Here is a 21,900-nt window from a genome sequence, read left to right on the forward strand (position 1 = left end):
GCAGTTGTCTGCTGACTTTTATTCACCTATGCCCTGCACACAGAGGTAGAGTCTAGAGCAGTAGGCCTTGTTGTGCTGCAGTGGACTCCACCCAGTTCGAACTTCCCAGCTGCTTTGTATACCTACTAGAGCCTCAGCAATGGCAGACGCCCCTCTCCCAGCCAGACTCCTCCCTTGCAGTTCGATTTCAGACTGCTGCACTAGCAGTGAGCAAGGCTCTCTGGGCATGGGACCTGCCAAGCCAGGCACAGGAGAGAATCTACTTGTCTGCCAGTTGCTAAGACCTTGGGGAAAGTGCAGTATTTGGGTAGGAGTGTCCCGTTTTTCCAGGTAGTCTGTCATGGCTTCCCTTGGCTAGGAAAGGGAAATCCCCCAGCCCCTTGTGATTCCTGGGTGAGGTGATGCCCTGCCCTGCTTCAGCTCGCCCTCCATGGGCTGCACCCACTGTCCAACTAGTCCCAATGAGATGAACCAGGTACCTCAGTTGGAAATGCAGAAATACCCATCTTCTGCATTGATCATGCTGGGAGCTGCAGACTGGAGCTCTTCCTATTCAGCCATCTTGGAACGCCCTCCTCTTGATTTTTTTTTTTTTTTGAGACGGAGTCTCACTCTGTCGCCCAGGCTGGAGTGCAGTGGCCAGATCTCAGCTCACTGCAAGCTCCGCCTCCCAGGTTCACGCCATTCTCCTGCCTCAGCCTCCCGAGTAGCTGGGACTACAGGCACCCGCCACCTCGCCCGGCTAGTTTTTTGTATTTTTTAGTAGAGATGGGGTTTCACCGTGTTAGCCAGGATGGTCTCGATCTCCTGACCTCATGATCCACCCGTCTTGGCCTCCCAAAGTGCTGGGATTACAGGCTTGAGCCACCGTGCCTGGCCAAGTTAATTTTTTAAGGTAATAAAATTCTCTGTGTATTAATTTAGCTACACCCCACAAATTTTGATATGTAGTACTTTTACTATCATATATATGTATATATACACATATTACCATACATTTATACACATATGTATAAAGTACATGATTTCTTCTTTTTCTTTTTCTTTTTTTTAATTATACTTTAAGTTCCGTGGTGCATGTGGAGAACGTGCAGGTTTGTTACATAGGTATATACATGCCATGGTCGTTTGCTGCACCCATCAACCCATCATCTACATTAGATATTTCTCCTAATGCTATCCCTATCCTAGGCCCCCACCCCTAAACAGGCCCTGGTGTGTGATGTTCCCCTCCCTGTGTCCATGTGTTCTCATTGATCAACTCCTACTTACGAGTGAGAACATGTGGCATTTGGTTTTCTGTTCTTGTGTTAGTTTGCTGAGAATGATGGTTTCCAGTGTCATCTGTGTCCCTGCAAAGGACGTGAACTCATTCATTTTTATGGCTGCATAGTATTCCATGGTGTATATGTGCCACATTGTCTTTATCCACTCTATCATTGATGGGCATTTGGGTTGGTTCCAAGTCTTTGCTATTGTGAATAGTGCCACAATAAACATACGTGTGCATGCGTCTTTATAGTAGAATGATTTATAATCTTTTGGGTATATACCCAGTAATAGGATTGCTGGGTCAAATGGTATTTCTAGTTCTAGATCCTAGAGGAATTGCCACACTGTCTTCCACAATGGTTGAACTAATTTACACTCCCACCAACAGTGTAAAAGCATTTCTATTTCTCCACATCCTCTCCAGCATCTGTTGTTTCCTGACTTTTTAATGATTGCCCTTCTGACTGGCATGAGATGGTAGCTTATCGTGGTTTTGATTTGCATTTCTCTAATGACCACTTATGATGAGGTTTTTTTTTTTTTTTCATATGTTCGTTGGCTGCATAAATGACTTCTTTTGGGAAGTGTCTGTTCATATCTTTCACCCACTTTCTGATGGAGTTTTTTTTTTCTTGTAAATTTGTTTAAGTTCTTTGTAGATTCTGGATATTAGCCCTTTGTCAGATGGATAGATTGCAAAAATTTTCTCCCATTCTGTAGGTTGCCAGTTCATTCTGATGACAGTTTCTTTTGCTGTGCAGAAGTTCTTTAGTTTAATTAGATCCCATTTGTCAATTTTGGCTTTTACTGTGTTGCTTTTGGTGTTTTAGTAATGAAGTCTTTGCCCATGCATATGTCCTGAATGTTATCGCCTAAGTTTTCTTTTAGGGTTTTTATGGTTTTAGGTCTTACATTTAACTCTTTAATCCATCTTAAGTTAATTTTTGTGTAAGGTGTAAGGAAGGGATCCAGTTTTGGCTTTCTGCATATGGCTAGCCAGTTTTCCCAACACATTAAATAGGGAATCCTTTCCCCATTGCTTGTTTTTGTCAGGTTTGTCAAAGATCAGATGATTGTAGATATGTGGCATTATTTCTGAGGCCTCTGTTCTGTTCCATTGGTGTATACATCTATTTTGGTACCAGTACCATGCTGTTTTTATTGCTGTAGCCTTGTAGTAGAGTTTGAAGTCAGGTAGTGTGATACCTCCAGCTTTGTTCTTTTCATTTAGGATTGTCTTGGCTATGTGGGCTCTTTTTTCATTCCATATGAACTTTAAAGTAGTTTTTTCCAATTTTGTGAAGAAAGTTAATGGTAGCTTGATGGGGATAACATTGAATCCATAAATTACTTTTGAGCAGTATGGTCATTTTCACAGTATTGATTATTCCTATCCATGAGCATGCAATGTTTTTCCATTTGTTTGTGTCCTCTCTTATTTTCTTGAGCAGTGGTTTACAGTTCTCCTTGAAGAGGTCCTTCACATCCCTTGTAAGTTGTATTCCTAGGTACTTTATTCTCTTTGTAGCAATTGTGAATGGGAGTTCACTCATGATTTGACTCTATCTGTTATTGGTGTATAGGAATCCTTGTGATTTTTGCACAGTGATTTTGTATCCTGAGACTTTGCTGAAGTTGTTTATCAGTTTAAGGAGATTTGGGGCTGAGACGATGGGGTTTTCTGAATATACAATCATGTCATCTGCAAACAGGGACAATTTGACTTCCTCTTTTCCTAATTGAATACTCTTTATTGAATAATTTCTCTTGCCTGATTTCCCTGGCCAGAACTTCCAAAACTATGTTGAATAGGAATGGTGAGGGAGGGCATCCTTGTCTTGTGCCGGTTTTCAAAGGGAGTGCTTCCAGTTTCTGCCCATTCAGTATGATGGCCTTGGGTTTGTAATAAATAGCTCTTATGATTTTGAGATATGTTCCATGAATGCCTAGTTTATTGAGAGTTTTAAGCATGAAGGGGTGTTGAATATTACTGAAGGCCTTTTCTGCATCTATTGAGATAATCATGTGGTTTTTGTCATTGGTTCTGTTTATGTGATGGATTACGTTTATTGATTTGCGTATGTTGAACCAGACTTGCATCCCAGGGATGGAGCCGAGTTGATTGTGGTGGATAAGCTTTTTGATGTGCTGCTGGATTCAGTTTGCCAGTATTTTATGGAGGATTTTAGCACTGATGTTCATCAGGGATTTTGACCTGAAATTTTCTTTTTTTGTTGTGTCTCTGCAAGGTTTTGGTATCAGGATGATGTTGGCCTCATAAAATGAGTTAGGGAGGATTCCCTCTTATTCCCTTGTTTGGAATAGTTTCAGAAGGAATGGTACCAGCTCCTCTTTGTACCTCTGGTAGAAATCGCCTGTAAATCCATCTGGTTCTGGGCTTGTTTTGGTTGGTAGGCTATTGATTGCTGCCTCAATTTCAGAATTTGTTATTGGTCTATTCAGGGATTCGACTTCTTCTTGGTTTAGTCTTTGGAGGGTGTATGTGTCCAGGAATTTACCCATTTCTTCTAGATTTTATAGTTTATTTGCATAGAGGTGTTTATAGTATTCTCTGATGATAATTTGTATTTCTGTGGGATTGGTGGTGATACCCCTTTATCATTTTTTATTACATCTATTTGATTCTTCTGTCTTTTTTTCTTTATTTTTCTGGCTAGTGATCTATTTTGTTGATCTTTTAAAAAGTGGCCTATTTTGTTGATCTTTTTTTTAAAAATCAGCTCCTGGATTCATTGATTTTTTTGAAGGGTTTTTGTATCTCTATCTCTTTCAGTTCTGCTCTGATACTAGTTATTTCTTGTCTTCTCGTAGCTTTTGAATTTGTTTGCTCTTGCTTCTCTAGTTCTTTTAATTGTGATGTTAGGGTGTCAATTTTAGATCTTTCCTTCTTTCTCTTGTGGGCATTCAGTGCTATAAATTTCCCTCTGCACACTGTTTTAAATGTGTCCCAGAGATTCTGGTATGTTGTGTCTTTGTTCTCATTGGTTTCAAAGAACATCTTTATGTCTGCCTTCATTTCATTATTTACCCATTAGTCATTCAGGAGCAAGTTGTTCAGTTTCCCTGTGGTTGTATGGTTTTGAGTGAGTTTCTTAATCCTGAGTTCTAATTTGATTGCATTGTGGTCTGAGAGACAGTTTGTTGTCATTTCTGTTCTTTTGTATTTGCTGAGGAGTGTTTTACTTTCAATCATGTGGTCAGTCTCAGAATAAGTGCCATGTGGTGCTGAGAAGAATGTATATTCTGTTGATTTGGGTTGGAGAATTTTGTAGTTGTCTATTAGGTCTGCTTGGTCCATAGCTGAGTTCAAGTCCTGGATATCCTTGTTAATTTTCTGACTCAGTGATCTGTCTAATATTAACAGTGGTGTGTTAAAGTCTCCCACTATTATTAGGTGGGAGTCTAAGTCTCTTTGTAGGTCTTTAAGAACCTGTTTTATAAATCTGGGTGCTCCTCTATTGGGTGCATATATATTTAGGATAGTTAGCTCCTCTTGTTGAATTGATTCCTTTACCATATGTAATCCCCTTCTTCGTCTGTTTTGATCTTTGTTGGTTTAAGGTCTGTTTTATAAGAGATTCAGATTGCAGTCCTTGCTTTTTTTTTGTTTTGTTTTTTGTTTTTGTTTTTGTTTTTGTTTTGCTTTCCATTTGCTTGGTAAATCTCCATCCCTTCATTTTTAGCGTATGTGTGTCTTTGCACGTGAGATGGGTCTCCTGAATACAGCACACTGATGGGTCTTGATTCTTTATCCAATTTGCCAGTCTGTGTGTTTTAACTGGGGTGTTTAGCCTGCTAATATTGTTATGTGTGAATTTGATTCTGTCATTATGATGCTAGCTGGTTATTTTGCTTATTAGTTGATGCAGTTTCTTCATAGCATTGATGGTCTTTACAATGTGGCATGGTTTGGCAGTGGCTGGTACCGGTTGTTTCTTTCCATGTTTAGTGCTTTCTTCAGGAGCTGTTGTAAGGCAGGCCTGGTGGTGACAAAATCACTCAGCATTTGCTTGTCTGTAAAGGATTTTAATTCTCCTTTGCTTATGAAGCTTGGTTTGGCTGGATATGAAATTCTGGGTTGAAAATTCTTTTCTTTAAGAATGTTGAATATTGGCCCCCACTCTCTTCTGGCTTGTAGGGTTTCTGCTGAGAGATCAACTGTTAGTCTGATGGACTTCCCATTGTGGGTAACCTGATCTTTCTCTCTGGCTGCCCTTAACATTTTTTCCTTCATTTCAACCTTGGAAAATGTGATGATTATGTGTCTTGGGGTTTCTCGTCTCAAGGAGTATCTTTGTGGTGTTCTCTGTATTTTCTGAATTTGAATGTTGGCCTGTCTTGCTAGGTTGGGGACATTTTCCTGGGTAATATGCTGAAGAGTGTTTTCTATCTTGGTTCCATTTTCCTTGTCACTTTCAGGTACACCAATCAAATGTAGATTTGGTCTTTTCAGAGTCCCATATTTCTTGGGGCTTTGTTCGTTTCTTTTCAGTCTTTTTTCTCTAATCTTCTCTTCTCACTTTATTTCATTGAGTTGATCTTCAATCTCTGATATCCTTTCTTCCACTTGATCGATTGGGCTTCACAAAGTTCTTGTCCTGTGTTTTTCAGCTCCATCAGGTCATTTATGTTCTTCTCTAAACTGGTTATTCTGGTTAGCAGTTTGTCTAACCTTTTCTCAAGGTTCTTATCTTCCATGCATTGGGTTAGAATATCCTCCTTTAGCTCGGTGGAGTTTGTTATTACCCACCTTCTGAAGCCTACTTCTGTCAACTCGTCAAACTCATTCTCCATCCAGTTTTGTTCCCTTGCTGGCGAGGAATTGTGATCCTTTGGAGGAGAAGAGGTGTTCTGGTTTTTGGAATTTTCAGCCTTTTTGTATTGGTTTCTCCCCATCTTCATAGATTTATCTACCTTTGATCTTTGAAGTTGGTGACCTTCAGATGGGGTCTCTGAGTGGACGTCCTTTTTGTTGATGTTGATACTATTCCTCTGTGTTTGTTAGTTTTCCTTTTAACAGCCAGTCCCCTCTGCTGCAGGTATGCTGGAGTTTGCTGGAGTTCTACTCAAAACCTGTTTGCTTGGGTATCACCAGCGGTGGCTGCAGAACAGCAAAGATTGCTGCCTGTTCTTTCCTCTGGAAGCTTCCTCCCAGAGGGGCACCTGCTGGATGCCAGCCAGAGCTTTCCTGTATGAGGTGTCTGTTGGCCCCTACTGGGAGGTGTCTCCCAGTCAGGATACACGGGGGTCATGGACCCACTTGAGAAGGCAGGCTGTCCCTTATCAGAGCTTGAACGCTATGCTGGTAGATCTGCTGCTTTCTTCAGAGCTTGCAGGTAGGGACATTTTAGTCTGCTGAAGCTGCACTCACAACCACCCCTTCTCCAACGTGCTTTGTCCCAGGGAGGTGGGGGTTTTATCTATAAGTGGGGGGTTTTATCTATAAGTGGGGCTTTATCTATAAGACTGGGGCTGCTGCCTTTTTTTCAGAGATGCCCTGCTCAGAGAGGAGGGAATCTAGAGAGGCAGTCTGGCTGCAGTGGCCTTGCTGAGCTGCGGTGGGCTCCGCCCAGTTCAGACTTCTGGGCGACTTTGTTTACACTGTGAAGGTAAAACTGCCTGCCTAAGCCTCAGCAATGGTGGATGCCCTTACCCCCAACAAGCTGGAGCATCCCAGGTCGAGCTCATACTGCTGTGCTGGCACAAGAATTTCAAGCTAGTGGATCTCAGCTTGCTGGGCTCCGTGAGGGTGGAACCTGCTGAGCCAGACCACTTGGCTCCCTGGCTTCAGCCCCCTTTCCAGGGGAGTGAACAGTTGTGTCTTGCTGGCATTCCAGGCACCACTGGGGGTATTAGAAAAAGTCTCCTGTGGCTAGCTCGGTGTCTGCCCAAATGGCCACCAGTTTTGTGCTGTAAACTCAGGGCCCTGGTGGTATAGGGTGTAGGCACTGGAGGGAATCTCCTGGTCTGCAGGTTGTGAAGAACATGGGAAAAGCACAGTGTCTGGGCCTGAGTGCATGGTACAGTCCCTAATGGCTTTCCTTGGCTAGGAGAGGGAGTTCCCCAACCCCTTGCACTTTGCCGGTGAGGTGACACCCCACACTGCTTCTGTTCCCCCAGCTTGGACTGCACCCACTGTCCAACCAGTCCCAGTGAAATGACTCAGGTACATAAGTTGGAAATGCAGAAATTACCTACCTTCTGCATGGATCTCAGTGGGAGCTGCAGACCGGAGCTGTTCCTGTTCGGCCACCTTGCCAGCAAAAATACCATGATTTCTTTCTTATCTGAAAATGACATTATTTTGTCCTCATTCTGGTTGAAGATTATTTCCTCTCAACATTTTAAAGCTCTTATTTCCCTGTCTTCTCACTTGCTTCATTATTGATGGGTTAGATTTTGTTTGATTTTCATTCCTTTGAGGTTCATCTGTCTTTTCATTTTGGTTGCATTTTTCTCTTTGATTTTGGTATTCCATAATTTCGTAATGTGTTTAGGTATAGATTTATTTTTTATATTGCTCAGAATTTACTGAACTTCATGATTTTGAACATTTTTATCTATAATCAATTCTGCAACAGTCTCAAATATTCTCCCTTTGAGCATTACCTCTCCCCCACTCTTTTTCTGTCACTGATTTCAATACATTGACTCTCATTCCTATTCTTCATATTTTCCATTTCTTGATCTCTCTGTGCTGTAGTCTGCTTTATTACCTTGTATTCCAGTTCATCATTCTCTTTCTATTAGATATGCCTAATTGCTTGTTTGCCTTTCACACTGAATTTTTAATTTTATGACTATTATTTATTATATGTAGAAGTTCTATTCAGTTTTTAAAAAATCCACCTGCTGGGTAGATTTGCTGGGTGCAGTGGCATGTGCCTATAGTCCCAGCGACTTGAAAGGCTGAGGCAGGAGGATCATGTAAGCCCAGAGTTTCAGGCTATAGTGCACCATGATCGTGCCCGTGGATAGCCACTGTACTCCAGTCTGGGCAACATAGTAAGACTCTTTCTCAAAAAAAAAACATAAACGAAAACAAAAACTATCTGCATTTTCATAGAGTATTGCCTTTGTTATATATTTTTCTCTAATCATTTAAAAAATACTTATTTTAAAGTCTCTACTAACAATTTTCATCTTATGAAGTCTTGGGTATATAATTCTTCGTTTCTTGACAGCTTGTTTTTGCTGTTAGTGGATTCTTTCACTAAATGTTCTGTAGTTTTGGACTGTGAGTCTTTCTTCAGTGCAGTTTTATATGTGTGAACTGTGCACAGCCTAGGTTGAGTGCACGGTCCCCTAAAGAATTTTATATTAATTTCAGCCAGGTGCCCCAAGAATATCACTAGCCAGGGACATATTCTCATGTTAAACTTTGAGCTTGTGGATTCCCAGATCATGAGGGCAGGGTAAGTTTGCACTCTAAATTTGTGTAATATAATTAGGAATTCTCAAGGAAGAACTCCTATACCCCACACCACTGTCTAAATGGAGAAGAGTTGGCATCCTAACAATCTCCCTGTGCTGAAGGAAGATTTTTATTTTTATTTTATTGTCTGGATTTACCCTTTTAGTAAAAATGTAGCTCTTCAAGAGTCTTGGGTTTATTTATGAAGTCTCTGTTCTATCCTCCCCACCCCTTGGCAGGCTCTTTCCTGATCCCTTTATGGTTTAAGAGCCTAAGCCCCCAGATTACCAAGACTGACAACCTCCCTCCAGGTAGCTATAGCGTCAGCTTGTGTACTTATATCTCTGCTTTTCAGTTCTCTTTTTCAAAGCAGAGGAGGGGTTTCAGAGGGTAGCTGGACATTTCCCTTACTTTCTTACCAGCTTAGGTATTCATTTACAATAAAGGTCGTCAAATTTCACCAAGAATTTTTAAATGTTTTGTCTTGTGTATGTGTACACATGTGTATGGGGGAATGGGGCAGCGTTGAGATAATTCATTTTGCCACATAGAATACCTTCATGTTCTCAAGCATATATATCTTGCCATGTTTATTTTTTGAATAAGCAATATGTTTATATGATATCAGTAGGTATACATTGTGATGTTTCACTCACCTGCCTTTACGTATCTGTTTTCCATTTCCCCCCCACCCTTTCTTGCCATATTTTTTTTATAGTCAATGGGGCTTTTGATTTGGGTTTGAATTCACCACGTATTTTTAAATATACACGGTGCAGCCAGGTTCATTTATGAAATGTTAGAGGCTTGGATTATCTGGGGAGAGTAATGTCCAGACAAATATATTAAAATGACCAATAAAATTGTAATGGATCAAAGAGCACCATTATATTCCTTGTGATTTTTGAAACCCACATGCATGTTTGTACTAAATGAAATGCTTTTACTAAGCATTTGTTTATTTAATCCAGAAATCTTTTGAGTATGCTAGGCAGTAGGGATACAAAACTGAATAAGCAAGCATTCTTGAGGAGATAAACAAGAAGTTAGGTTTAGCAATGATACATTTTGCTAGGGGTAAGTGGGATTTTACTAGGGGCAAGTGGAGTGGGAAGAACACAGGGGAGAGCATTACCCAGCTACTAGTCAAAATGAGTTGTACTGTGAGTAATAAAGAAAAAGATGATAAAATGGCAAGATTATATGTTTGTTTTATCCTTAAGATGGCACTATAAACTCACAATTCCTTCACAGAAAAAGAATACATAAAAATCACCATGATTTATCTGAAATTTCACTGAAACCTTATAAACTAGAATGGCTTGTGTGTGTCTGAGACTGTTATAGGTGCTCATATTATTCTCATTTAATCTTTGTAGCAACCCTAAGAAGTAGGAATAAGTCTTTGCCCCATTTTGCAGACTAAGAAAAGGAGTGGGAGTGGGTGTAAGTGACTTGCCTTCAGTCACATAGCTTGTAAGTGGCAGACCCGAGATTTAAAAGGACAGTGTAAATCCAGAAGCAGTGTCTTTAATCACTGTGCTGTATTACCTCTCTGTAGTAATCCATATGTTGAAAATCCAGTGTCATTAAAATTATTAGTTACAGAAACTCAGTTTTGTGTGTGTGTGTGTGTGTTTTTTTTTTTTCCCCAGTTCTGGTTAAATCACACAAGGAAACATTGCCCTGGCATGAGACCAAGAAGTCACAGAGCCCAGGTCTTAGCCTTCAGAGTGTGAGAGAAGACATGAAGGCATCAGGGACACTGTGCAAGTGGGTGCTGTTGGTTTCCACTGCTCTCTCCAGACTGCAGCCAGGAGGCTGCCTCTGCCCTGCCGGGTCAGATGCCCCCCGGAGGCCCTCCCATAGCACCCTGGGCTTATGGCCATTTTGTATTTAGCACTCCAAACAGTGTTTACTGGTTTATCTTTCTCTCTTCCTCACTAATCTGTGGGCATTTTTGTAACCTCCACGCTCAGTACAATGCCTGGAGCATAGAGTTCTCTAGAAATCTTTGTTGAACCTTTTCTTCCTCCATATTAAACCAAACCCTGCATCATAGGCACTATTTTCTCAGTATTCAGTTCTTCACTCCCTTCTATACACAAATAATCTCCATCCTAGACAGGAAATTATAGAAGAGAAGGCAATCTGTGTGAGAAAGCAATTTCCATTTGAAGCACTTGTATGTTTAGGTGCTGCTGAGAATTGGAATAAAAGCCAACACTGGGCTTAAATTGTTAAGCAGTATCTATTAGCTAGCATTTCTTCTCCCTGGGCATTTCTAAATCTGAGAAACCTATACTGTGCTTACTATCCTTTCCATGTATTCATCCAGGTGAAATATAGTTAAAACGAAGGTGAAATATAGTTGAAATGAATGCCAAGGGCAACCTGGAAAGGGAAAAGAAGCATCAAACAATTGAATTTTGTCAAAGGAGCATAAATGAGGAAAGGTGAGTTAAGCAGCTCACTATCCACCTCCTTTTTTTCTCTTAGATTAACTTCAGGTTGTTTCTCAGCAACAACTGGTAATAATTACCTCCTTTTCTGCCCCAAGCCAATATCTGGTACCCCAACCCCCACCTCTTTTCCCCCAGTTTCCAAAGTTGGCATCTCTAGTAGGATTCCTGGTTTAGCAACCTTAGAAGCAATTTTGGTAGCCAATAAATCCTCTTGAAAGAGGGAAACTTAGAATCTTTGCCTAGAGTGTAAATTGACATTGAGGATGGAGCTGGTAGGAGAGCTATCACGTTCAGGAGGCGACCTTGTAAGGATAAGAACACAGATGTGGCAGCGAAACAGACTCTTTGAAAAATGTCTGAAAATAGTATTCAACACATGTTAGCTGTGATTATTACTATGGATTTATGTCACCAGCAAGGAGGCTGTTGAATGACTTTATTTACTCACTACATATTATAACCCCCTTACTAGGTAGCAGATACTGTGTGGAGTCTTGAAGATACAATCTTCACTCCTTAATTCAGCAAATGTAACTGTAGCTCTGGACAAAAATAATGCTTTGGAGGAATTATGCCTGGCCTAGTATGCAGCTGAGTAGGTCAACATCTTGAAATCTTCCTTCCCCGATGTTTCAGCTCTGTTTAGGAATTTCCTCCACTATAGGCAATTAATCATAAATAGAATTTGATTTGCAAAATTTTATTATAAAATTTTATTTTCTCCATAAACCTCAGGATATGTATCTTGTGTAGCTGAGAATTTTTTGTTTTCTTTGCATTCAGAAAGATAAAGCTCTTAACAGATTAATTTATGAGTTTGGACACTCTTGAGTGGGAAACCCTCCCAACTTCAGGGAAACAATGGACTTTTGGCTACACAAAGTAGTTAAGAGGTATGAGCCTTTGAATCAGACCAGACTCTTAAATTCCTCCGTTTAACAGATACAAAATCATGAGTAATTTCTTCACTTTTTTGAGACTCTGTTTCCTTATCTGTGAAAGACTAAAATATTTCCATCTTACCGAAGCAGGAAAGACATTCATTCATTCAAGTATTTTTTTGTTGCACACTTACTATTCCAGACACTTTCTGGGTACTGAGAATACAAAAGTAAACAAAACAGCAAGAAATCTTGTACTCTGTTAGGATATGAGTTTACATTCTAATGAGATAAAAAATTGAGATTGTCTATGTGAAATAAAGCATGCTATAAAAATTATTGTATCCGTGGAGAAAAGGAAAATTAAGAGAAAAAAGTAATAATTATTGTATTAATGTATAGAGTGCTTATGTCACTAATAAAAGACTTAAGCATTTTGTTGTGGCAGAGTAGAGATTCAAATTAGAATCTGTAGTTATGTAGTGAAGATACTCTGATGAAGACAAATAATGTAGAAATGAGTTAATTGCTAGTGAAAAGATTTTCAAATTATTTTTATTAGGTAATTTTATAATTTCATAATAGCTGTTAGGATACACAAACATATATATACAATTTTCTAAATAAGTAAATAAAAAGCAGTTTAGTATATCTGCCTGAATGTGTAGTATTCAAAATCTTACCAAAACATTTATTATAAAAATCAGTAAAATTGTTTAACACATTTATAAAAATTGCTGGGTATGTATACATAAACATTTTAAGCTTGCTTTACAAAAAAGAGTTCAATTTCTATCCATGTGCGCGTAGTGACTTCAAAGGTAGTTCAAAGGGGGAATAAAGAAGGTAGCATTGCCTTGTAATACATCATTAATTAATACTGACTTACCTTTGGACATTCATGAAAAATCCTTTGTTATCACATATGGTGAAAATATTAAAAATTAATACTCCATTTCTATGAATAAAACATAGAAAAGAAGACTTTATTTTTCCAGACTAACTCATTAGCATGAAAGACTGCATTCATTCTGCAGATATTACTGACACCCCATATTATTTACTTTAAAAATATTTACGATACTTAAAATTCAAAAGGAAACCCGCAAGACCTATTTTTCTCCCAGTACATTCACTGAATGCAGATTTAAATGAGCGCATCTCATTTGATTGTGCCCTTTGTGTACTTTAAAATGACTACAATATAGTACATTTGTATTTTTAACTGGTACCAAAATTAAGATGAATGATCTATGCAAAACCAGTAGCCTGTATTTCTAGTAACAGTTGTCTTTTCATGCAAAAAGAAAAAGCCCTGAGTCAGTATGTTTTTGCAAAAGTAATGAAGGAGGGTGCTCTAAAGTCATTTTATAACTTATAAAATTGTTAAGACTGTCCAGTATTCATTTGCTTTGTTTTCATTTTGATTGAAGAGGTATGATTTTCGTCTAGTTAATCCAATTCAGATCATTTCTTAATACTCAATTTCATTTAAGTCCTCAGAATGTCCTGATGATTGTTGAGTTGTATCTTCCATTTCTGTCAGGAAAGACAAATATACAATAACAGTATTTATTATAGAAAAACATTTAATTTGTATTCTTGTAGTTTGAAACAGTATCGCAAAGTCCATTTTCAGTCAAGCTTATATAATTGGGATAAATATTACCTCCACAGGGTCCTGCCTGAAATTTAACGTCATCAATGGCGATATCACTTCTTATCGATACTCCTCGAATGGCTTCAAAAATAATCTGAAAGAATAATATGTTTGAATTTAGAAATAGAATCATCCTGATAATACAGTGCTGGTCAGGGCAAATCCAGGCTTTGTAGATATGAAAACTTAGATTGCTCTTGAGGATCCCTTTAAGGAAAAGGATACCAAATTACAAATTGAAATCTAGAGATTAAAGATAATATTTATTTGGAATTTAAAGAAACAATAAATTACTGAAGCCTTGAAGATTCAGGCCCCTGTCTTCTGAGATCTCTTTACCAATTTCCCAGAAATGCTTGCCTAGAAATGCTTCCTGGTAGTAACCTGGTTTCCTCTTCCCAGTTGGAACACTCTGCTGCCAGCATCCCCCAGCACTCACAAAGGGTCTGTGAAAGTGAGGTGCTCGGAAACTTAAATTTCCCATAGCACTCTGTAAATCTACGTCTGATACTGCTACTAGGTGGAAACATTTAATATGACTGATGATACCCATGTGTGAACAGAAAAGTATAATAATGAAGTTTACCAAAGATAAGGGTTCACTTATGTTAAATACCACAACATCAAAGACACAGCTCAGGCAGAGGAGAGAATCCGTTTTATAACTTTAGATTCTGAGAAGAAAATAACTGATCAGATATTGTGGTTGTAGGAAAAATAGATAACCAGCTCTAAGGCTGTCCCAACAATGGTTAATAAATTACTGAATGGTCCACGGAGGCCCATGGGTAATGAAAGTTGTTCAGAAGACACATTTGCTCTATTCATTTTATAAGCAAATGAGTCTTCCTTGGAGTAGTGTATAATTTAAATTAAATTTTTAAAAGCCCATAAATTTTATTTAAACCCTCCCTAAAATTAAAACAAAGAACATAAATTAATTAATATGTTTATAAAGTTACTTGAAATTAATGTTTCAAAGAAGCTTTAATGACAGACTAGTGGCAAAATACTGTTAATAAAAATTTTTTTTTTTTCTTTTTATTATACTTTAAGTTCTAGGGTACATGTGCACAACGTGCAGGTTTGTTACATATGCATACATATGCCATGTTGGTGTGCTGCACCCATTAACTCATCATTTACATTAGGTATATCTCCTAATGCTATCCCTCCCCCCGCCCCCAAAATAGGTCTTGGTGTGTGATGTTCCACTTCCTGTGTCCAAGTGATCTCATTGTTCAGTTCTCACCTATGAGTGAGAACATGCGGTATTTGGTTTTCTGTTCTTGCGATAGTTTGCTGAGAATGATGGTTTCCAGCTGCATCCATGTCCCTACAAAGGACACGAGCTCATCCTTTTTTATGACTGCATAGTATTCCATGGTGTATATGTGCCACATTTTCTTAATCCAGTCTGTCACTGATGGACATTTGGGTTGATTCCAAGGCTTTGCTATTGTGAGTAGTACCGCAATAAACATACATGTGCATGTGTCTTTATAGCAGCATGACTTATAATTCTTTGGGTATATCCCCAGTAATGGGATGGCTGGGTCAAATGGTATTTCTAGTTCTAGATCCTTGAGGAATCGCCACACTGTATTCCACAATGGTTGAACTAGTTTACAGTTGCACCAACAGTGTAAAAGTGTTCCTATTTCTCCACATCCTCTCCAGCACCTGTTGTTTCCTGATTTTTTAATGATTGCCATTCTAACTGGTGTGAGATGGTATCTCATTGTGGTTTTGATTTGCATTTCTCTGATGGCAAGTGATGACAAGTATTTTTTCATGTGTCTGTTGGCTGTATGAATGTCTTCTTTTGAGAAGTGTCTGTTCATATCCTTTGCCCACTTTTTGATGGTGTTGTTTGTTTTTTTCTTGGAAATTTGTTTGACTTCTTTATAGGTTCTGGATATTAGCCCTTTGTCAGATGGATAGATTGCAAAAATTTTCTCCCATTCTGTAGGTTGCCTGTTCACTCTGATGGTAGTTTCTTTTGCTATGCAGAAGCTCTTTAGTTTAATTAGATCCCATTTGTCAATTTTGGCTTTTGTGGCCGTTGCTTTTGGTGTTTTAGACATGAAGTCCTTGCCCATGCCTATGTCCTGAATGGTATTACCTAGGTTTTCTTCTAGGGTTTTTATGGTTTTAGGTCTAACATTTAAGTCTCTAATCCATCTTGAATTAATTTTCGTATAAGGAGTAAGGAAAGCATCCAGTTTCAGCTTTCTACTTATGGCTAGCCAATTTTCCCAGCACCATTTATTAAATAGGGAATCCTTTCCCCATTTCTTGTTTTTGTCAGGTTTGTCAAAGATCAGATGGTTGTAGATGTGCGATATTATTTCTGAGGGCTCTGTTCTGTTCCATTGGTCTATATCTCTGCTTTGGTACCAGTACCATGCTGTTTTGGTTACTGTAGCTTTGTAGTATAGTTTGAAGTCAGGTAGCATGATGCCTCCAGCTTTGTTCTTTTGGCTTAGGATTGTCTTGGCAATGCGGGGACTTTTTTGGTTCCATATGAACTTTAAAGCAGTTTTTTCCAATTCTGTGAAGAAACTCATTGGTAGCTTGATGGGGTTGGCATTGAATCTATAAATTACCTTGGGCAGTATGGCCATTTTCACAATATTGATTCTTCCTACCCATGAGCATGGTATGTTCTTCCATTTGTTTGTGTTCTCTTTGATTTCACTGAGCAGTGGTTTGTAGTTCTCCTTGAAGAGGTCCTTTACATCCCTTGTAAGTTGGATTCCTAGGTATTTTATTCTCTTTGAAGCTATTGTGAATGGAGTTCATTCATGATTTGGCTCTCTGTTTGTCTGTTACTGGTGGATAAGAATGCTTGTGATTTTTGCACATTGATTTTGTATCCTGAGACTTTGTTGAAGTTGCTTATCAGCTTAAGGAGATTTGGGGCTGAGACAATGGGGTTTTCTAAATATACAATCATGTCATCTGCAAACAGGGACAATTTGACTTCTTTTCCTAACTGAATACCCTTTATTTCTTTCTCTTGTCTGATTGCCCTAGCCAGGACTTCCAACAGTATGTTGAATAGGAGTGGTGAGAGAGGGCATCCCTGTCTTGTGCCAGTTTTCAAAAGGAATGCTTCCAGTTTTTGCCCATTCAGTATGATATTGGCTGTGGCTTTGTCATAAATAGTCTTATTATCTTGAGATATGTTCCATCAATACCGAATTTATTAAGAGTTTTTAGCATGAAGTGCTGTTGAATTTTGTCAAAGACCTTTTCTGCATCTATTGAGATAATCATTTGGTTTTTGTCTTTGGTTCTGTTTATATGCTGGATTACGTTTATTGATTTGCATATGTTGAACCAGCCTTGCATCCCAGGGATGAAGCCCACTTAATCATGGTGGATAAGCTTTTTGATGTGCTACTGGATTCGGTTTGCCAGTATTTTATTGAGGATTTTTGCATCGATGTTCATCAGGGATATTGGTCTAAAATTCTCTTTTTTTGTTGTACCTCTGTCAGACTTTGGTATCAGGATGATGTTGGCCTCATAAAATGAGTTAGGGAGGATTCCCTCTTTTTCTGTTGATTGGAATAGTTTCAGAAGGAATGGTACCAACTCCTCCTCCTTGTACCTCTGGTAGAATTCGGCTGTGAATCCATCTGGTCCTGGACTTTTTTTGGTTGGTAGGCTATTAACTGTTGCCTCAATTTCAGAGCCTGCTATTGGTCTATTCAGGGATTCAACTTCTTCCTGGTTTAGTCTTGGGAGAGTGTAAGTGTCCAGGAAATTATCCATTTCTTCTAGGTTTTCTAGTTTATTTGCGTAGAGGTGTTTATAGTATTCTCTGATGGTAGTTTGTATTTCTGTGGGGTCAGTGGTGATATCCCCTTTATCATTTTTTATTGCGTCTATTTGATTCTTCTCTCTTTTCTTCTTTATTAGTCTTGCTAGCAGTCTATCAATTTTGTTGATCTTTTCAAAAAACCAGCTCCTGGAGTCATTGATTTTTTGGATGGTTTTTTGTTTGTCTATCTCCTTCAGTTCTGCTCTGATCTTAGTTATTTCTTGCCTTCTGCTAGCTTTTGAATGTGTTTTCTTTTGCTTCTCTAGTTCTTGTAATTGTGATGTTAGGGTGTCAATTTTAGATCTTTCCTGCTTTCTCTTGATTTAGTGCTATAAATTTCCCTCTACACACTGCTTTAAATGTGTCCCAGAGATTCTGGTATGTTGTATCTTTGTTCTCATTGGTTTCAAAGAACATCTTTATTTCTGCCCTCATTTTGTTATGTACCCAGTAGTCATTCAGGAGCAGGTTGTTGAGTTTCCATGTAGTTGAGTGGTTTTGATTGAGTTTCTTAGTCCTGAGTTCTAGTTTGATTGCACTGTGGTCTGAGAAACAGTTTGTTATAATTCCTGTTCTTTTACATTTGCTGAGGAGTGCTTTACTTCCAACTATGTGGTCAATTTTGGAATAAGTGCGATGTGTTGCTGAGAAGAATGTATATTCCGTTGATTTGGGGTGGAGAGTTCTGTAGATGTTTATTAGGTCCACTTGGTGCAGAGTTGAATTCAATTCCTGGATGTCCTTGTTGACTTTCTGTCTTGTTGATCTGTCTAATGTTGATAGTGGGATGTTAAAGTCTCCCATTAATATTGTATGGGAGTCTAAGTCTCTTTGTAAGTCTCTAAGGACTTGCTTTATGAATCTGGGTGCTCCTGTATTGGGTGCATATATATTTAGGATAGTTAGCTCTTCCTGATGAATTGATCCCTTTACCATTATGTAATGACTTGTCTCTTGATTTTTGTTGATTTAAAGTCTGTTTTATCAGAGACTAGGATTGCAATCCCTGCTTTTTTTTGTTTTCCATTTGTTTGGTAGATTTTCCTCCATCCCTTTATTTTGAACCTGTGTGTGTCTCTGCATGTGAGATGGGTCTCCTGAACACAGCAAACTGATGGGTCTTGACTCTTTATCCAATTTGCCAGTCTGTGTCTTTTAATTGGACCATTTAGTCCATTTACATTTAAGGTTAATATTTTTATGTGTGAACTTGATCCTGTCATTATGATATTAGCTGGTTATTTTGCTCACTAGTTGATGTAGTTTCTTCCTAGCATCGATGGACTTTACATTTTGACATGTTTTTGCAGTGGCTGGTACCTGTTGTTCCTTTCCATGTTTAGTGCTTCCTTCAAGATCTCTTATAGGGCAGGCCTTGTGGTGACAATCTCTAAGCATTTGCTTGTCTGTGAAGGATTTTATTTCTCCTTCACTTATGAAACTTAGTTTGGCTGGATATGAAATTCTGGGTTGAAAATTCTTTTCTTTAAGAATGTTGAATATCGGCCCCCACTCTCCTCTGGCTTGGAGAGTTTCTGCCGGGAGATCTGCTGTTAGTCTGATGGGCTTCCCCTTTGTGTGTAACCCGACATTTCTCTCTGGCTGCCCTTAACATTTTTTCCTTCATTTCAACTTTGTTGAATCTGACAATTATGTGTCTTGGAGTTGCTCTTCTTGAGGAGTATCTTTGTGGTGTTCTCTGTATTTCCTGAAGTTGAATGTTGTCCTGCCTTATTAGGTTGAGGAAGTTCTCCTGGATGATATCTTGCAGAGTGTTTTCCATCTTGGTTCCATTTTCCCTGTCACTTTCAGGCACACCAATGAGATGTAGATTTGGTCTTTTCACATAATACCGTTTTTCTTGGAGGCTTTGTTCATTTCTTTTAATCTTTTTTTCTCCACACTTCTCTTCTCGCTTCATTTCATTCATTTGATCTTCAGTCGCTGATAGTCTTTCTTTCAGATGATCGAGTGGGTTACTGAAGCTTGTGCATTTGTCACGTAGTTCTTGCATTATGGTTTTCATCTCTATTGGTTCTTTTAAGGACTTCTCTACATTGATTATTCTAGTTAGCCATTCGTCAAATCTTTTTTCAAGGTTTTTAGTTCCTTTGCACTGGTTACGTAGTTCCTTCTTTAGCTCTGAGAAGTTTAATCGACTGAAGCCGCCTTCTCTCAGCTCATCAAAGTCATTCTCCGTCCAGCTTTGTTCCGTTGCTGGTGATGAGCTGCGTTCCTTTGGAGGGGAATTGCGCTCTAATTTTTTGAATTTCCAGCTTTTCTGCACTGCTTTTTCCCCATCCTTGTGCTTTTATCTGCCTATGGTCTTTGATGATGGTGACGTACTGATGGGGTTTTGGTGTGGATGTCCTTTCTGTTTGTTAGTTTTCCTTCTAACAAGCAGGACCCTCTGCTGTAGGTCTGTTGGAGTTTGCTTGAGGTCCACTCTAGACCCTGTTTGCCTGGGTATCAGCAGCAGAGGCTGCGGAAGATAGAATATTGCTGAACAGCAAGTGTTGCTGTCTGATTCTTGCTCTGGAAACTTCATCTCAGGGGTGTACACTGTCGTGTGAGGTGTGAGGTGTCAGTCTGCACATAGTAGGGGAATATCTCCTAGTTAGGCTACTCAGGGGTCAGGGACCCACTTGAGCAGGCAGTCTGTCCGTTTTCAGATCTCAACTTCCGTGCTGGGAGATCCACTGCTCTCTTCAAAGCTGTCAGACAGGGGCGTTTACCTCTGCCGAGGTTTCTGCTGCTTTTTGTTTACCTATGACCTGTCCCCAGAGGAGGAGTCTACAGAGGCTGGCCGGCCTCCTTGAGCTGTAGTGGGCTCCACCCAATTCAAGCTTCCCGGGAGCTTTGTTTACCTACTTTAGCCTCAGCAATGGCAGGCGCCCCTCCCCCAGCCTTGCTGCCACCTTGCAGTTAGATCTCAGACTGCTGTGCTAGCAATGAGGGAGGCTCCGTGGGTGTGGGACCCGCTAGGCCAGGTGTGGGATATAATCTCCTGATATGCCGTTTGCTAAGACCCTTGGTAAAGCGCAGTATTAGGATGGGAGTTACCCGAATTTCCAGGTGTCGTGTGTCTCAATTTCCTTTGGCTAGCAAAAGGAATTCCCTTCCCCCTTGCGCTTCCCAGGTGAAGCAATGTCTCGCCCTCCTTCAGCTCTTGCTGGTCAGGCTGCACCTGCGGACCAGAGCCAACTGTCTGACACGACCCAGTGAGATGAACCCAGTACCTCAGTTGAAATTGCAGAAATCACCCGTCTTCTGTGTCGCCCCTGCTGGGAGCTGGATGCTGGAGCTGTTCCTGTTTGGCCATCTTGGGCATGCCCCCCTGTTTATAAAAATTCTAAGGTCCAACTTGTGATGGTGTATTTTAGGTGTCAACTTGACTGGGTTAAGGGATACCCACATCGCTGGTAAAGTATTATTTCTCAGTATGTATGTGAGGGTGTTTCTGAAAGAGATTGGCGTTTGAATTGGTGGACTGAGAAAGGAAGATCTGTCTTCACCTAGTGTGAGTGGGGACTATCAGATTGCTTGAGGATGCAGATAGAACAAAAAGGCAGAGGAGAAGCAAGTTTTCTCTCTCTTCTGTAACTGGGACACCCATCTGCTTCTGCCCTTGGACATCAGAACTCTAGGTTCTTCAGTCTTCAGACTTCTGGAACTTCAGACATTGGAATACCAGTGGCACCCTAGTTCTCAGGCCTTTGGTTGCAGACTAATAGTTATACCATCAGCTTCTCTAGTTCTCAGGCCTTGGGATTTGGACTGAGCTATGGTACCAGCTTTCCTGGTTCTCCAGCTTATATGTAGCATATTATGGGACATCTCAGCCTTCATAATTATATGAACCAATTTCCTTAATACATCCCCTTTCATATCTCTCTCTCTCTCTCTCTCTCTCACCTTCTGTGTCTGTCTCTCTGTTTGTTTCTCTCTCCTCTATTGGTTCGGTTTCTCTGGAGAATCCTGATTAATACACAACCCTAAATGAGAATCCAAATAAATGGCAAGAAGAGGGAAAAAAATGTCCTAACACATCTAGATAGGAGTGCAGATAATAAGACTTTTGGTTCTCTGAACAACAATAAAATCTGTTTTTTTGGCCTTCAAGTCTGTAATGAAAAGAATAATAAACAAAATTACCTGAAGGAATTATATTCTGAATAGTCTATGATTTGGCCAAACACTTGATTTTATACAACTTTCTCCTCTGAATTTTCTTAGTACAGTAGTGATCACCATTTTATAGTACTATGATTTCCCCCGTGTATTATAAATACGTAGGAGTACCTCTTCTTTTTCTACATTGACAATAGGATTAAGCCAACTTATCTTTGCACTTT

General features: G+C 39.5%; 1 protein-coding gene and 1 long non-coding RNA gene across 3 annotated transcripts in view; one reads left to right on the forward strand and one right to left on the reverse strand.

The window, feature by feature from the left end:
- Window positions 1-21,900, forward strand: part of LOC103878395 — a 59,312-nt gene that overhangs the window by 18,096 nt on the left and 19,316 nt on the right. The window lies entirely within an intron of this gene.
- The window catches only part of MAMDC2 (MAM domain containing 2), a 171,829-nt gene continuing 162,512 nt past the window's right edge, over window positions 12,584-21,900 (reverse strand). For both annotated transcript variants that reach the window (XR_002517629.2, XM_009188920.3), the window contains exons 13-14: window positions 13,723-13,807; window positions 12,584-13,592 (exon numbers count right to left, since the gene is read on the reverse strand). Coding sequence is in view for 1 of the 2 variants with exons in the window: in XM_009188920.3 (XP_009187184.1) it covers window positions 13,528-13,592; window positions 13,723-13,807 (150 nt within the window). In the remaining variant the exon portion in view is untranslated. The remainder of the gene's footprint in view (window positions 13,593-13,722; window positions 13,808-21,900) is intronic.

The sequence above is a fragment of the Papio anubis genome, chromosome 13, assembly GCF_008728515.1.
Source record: "Papio anubis isolate 15944 chromosome 13, Panubis1.0, whole genome shotgun sequence".
Lineage (NCBI taxonomy): Eukaryota > Metazoa > Chordata > Mammalia > Primates > Cercopithecidae > Papio > Papio anubis.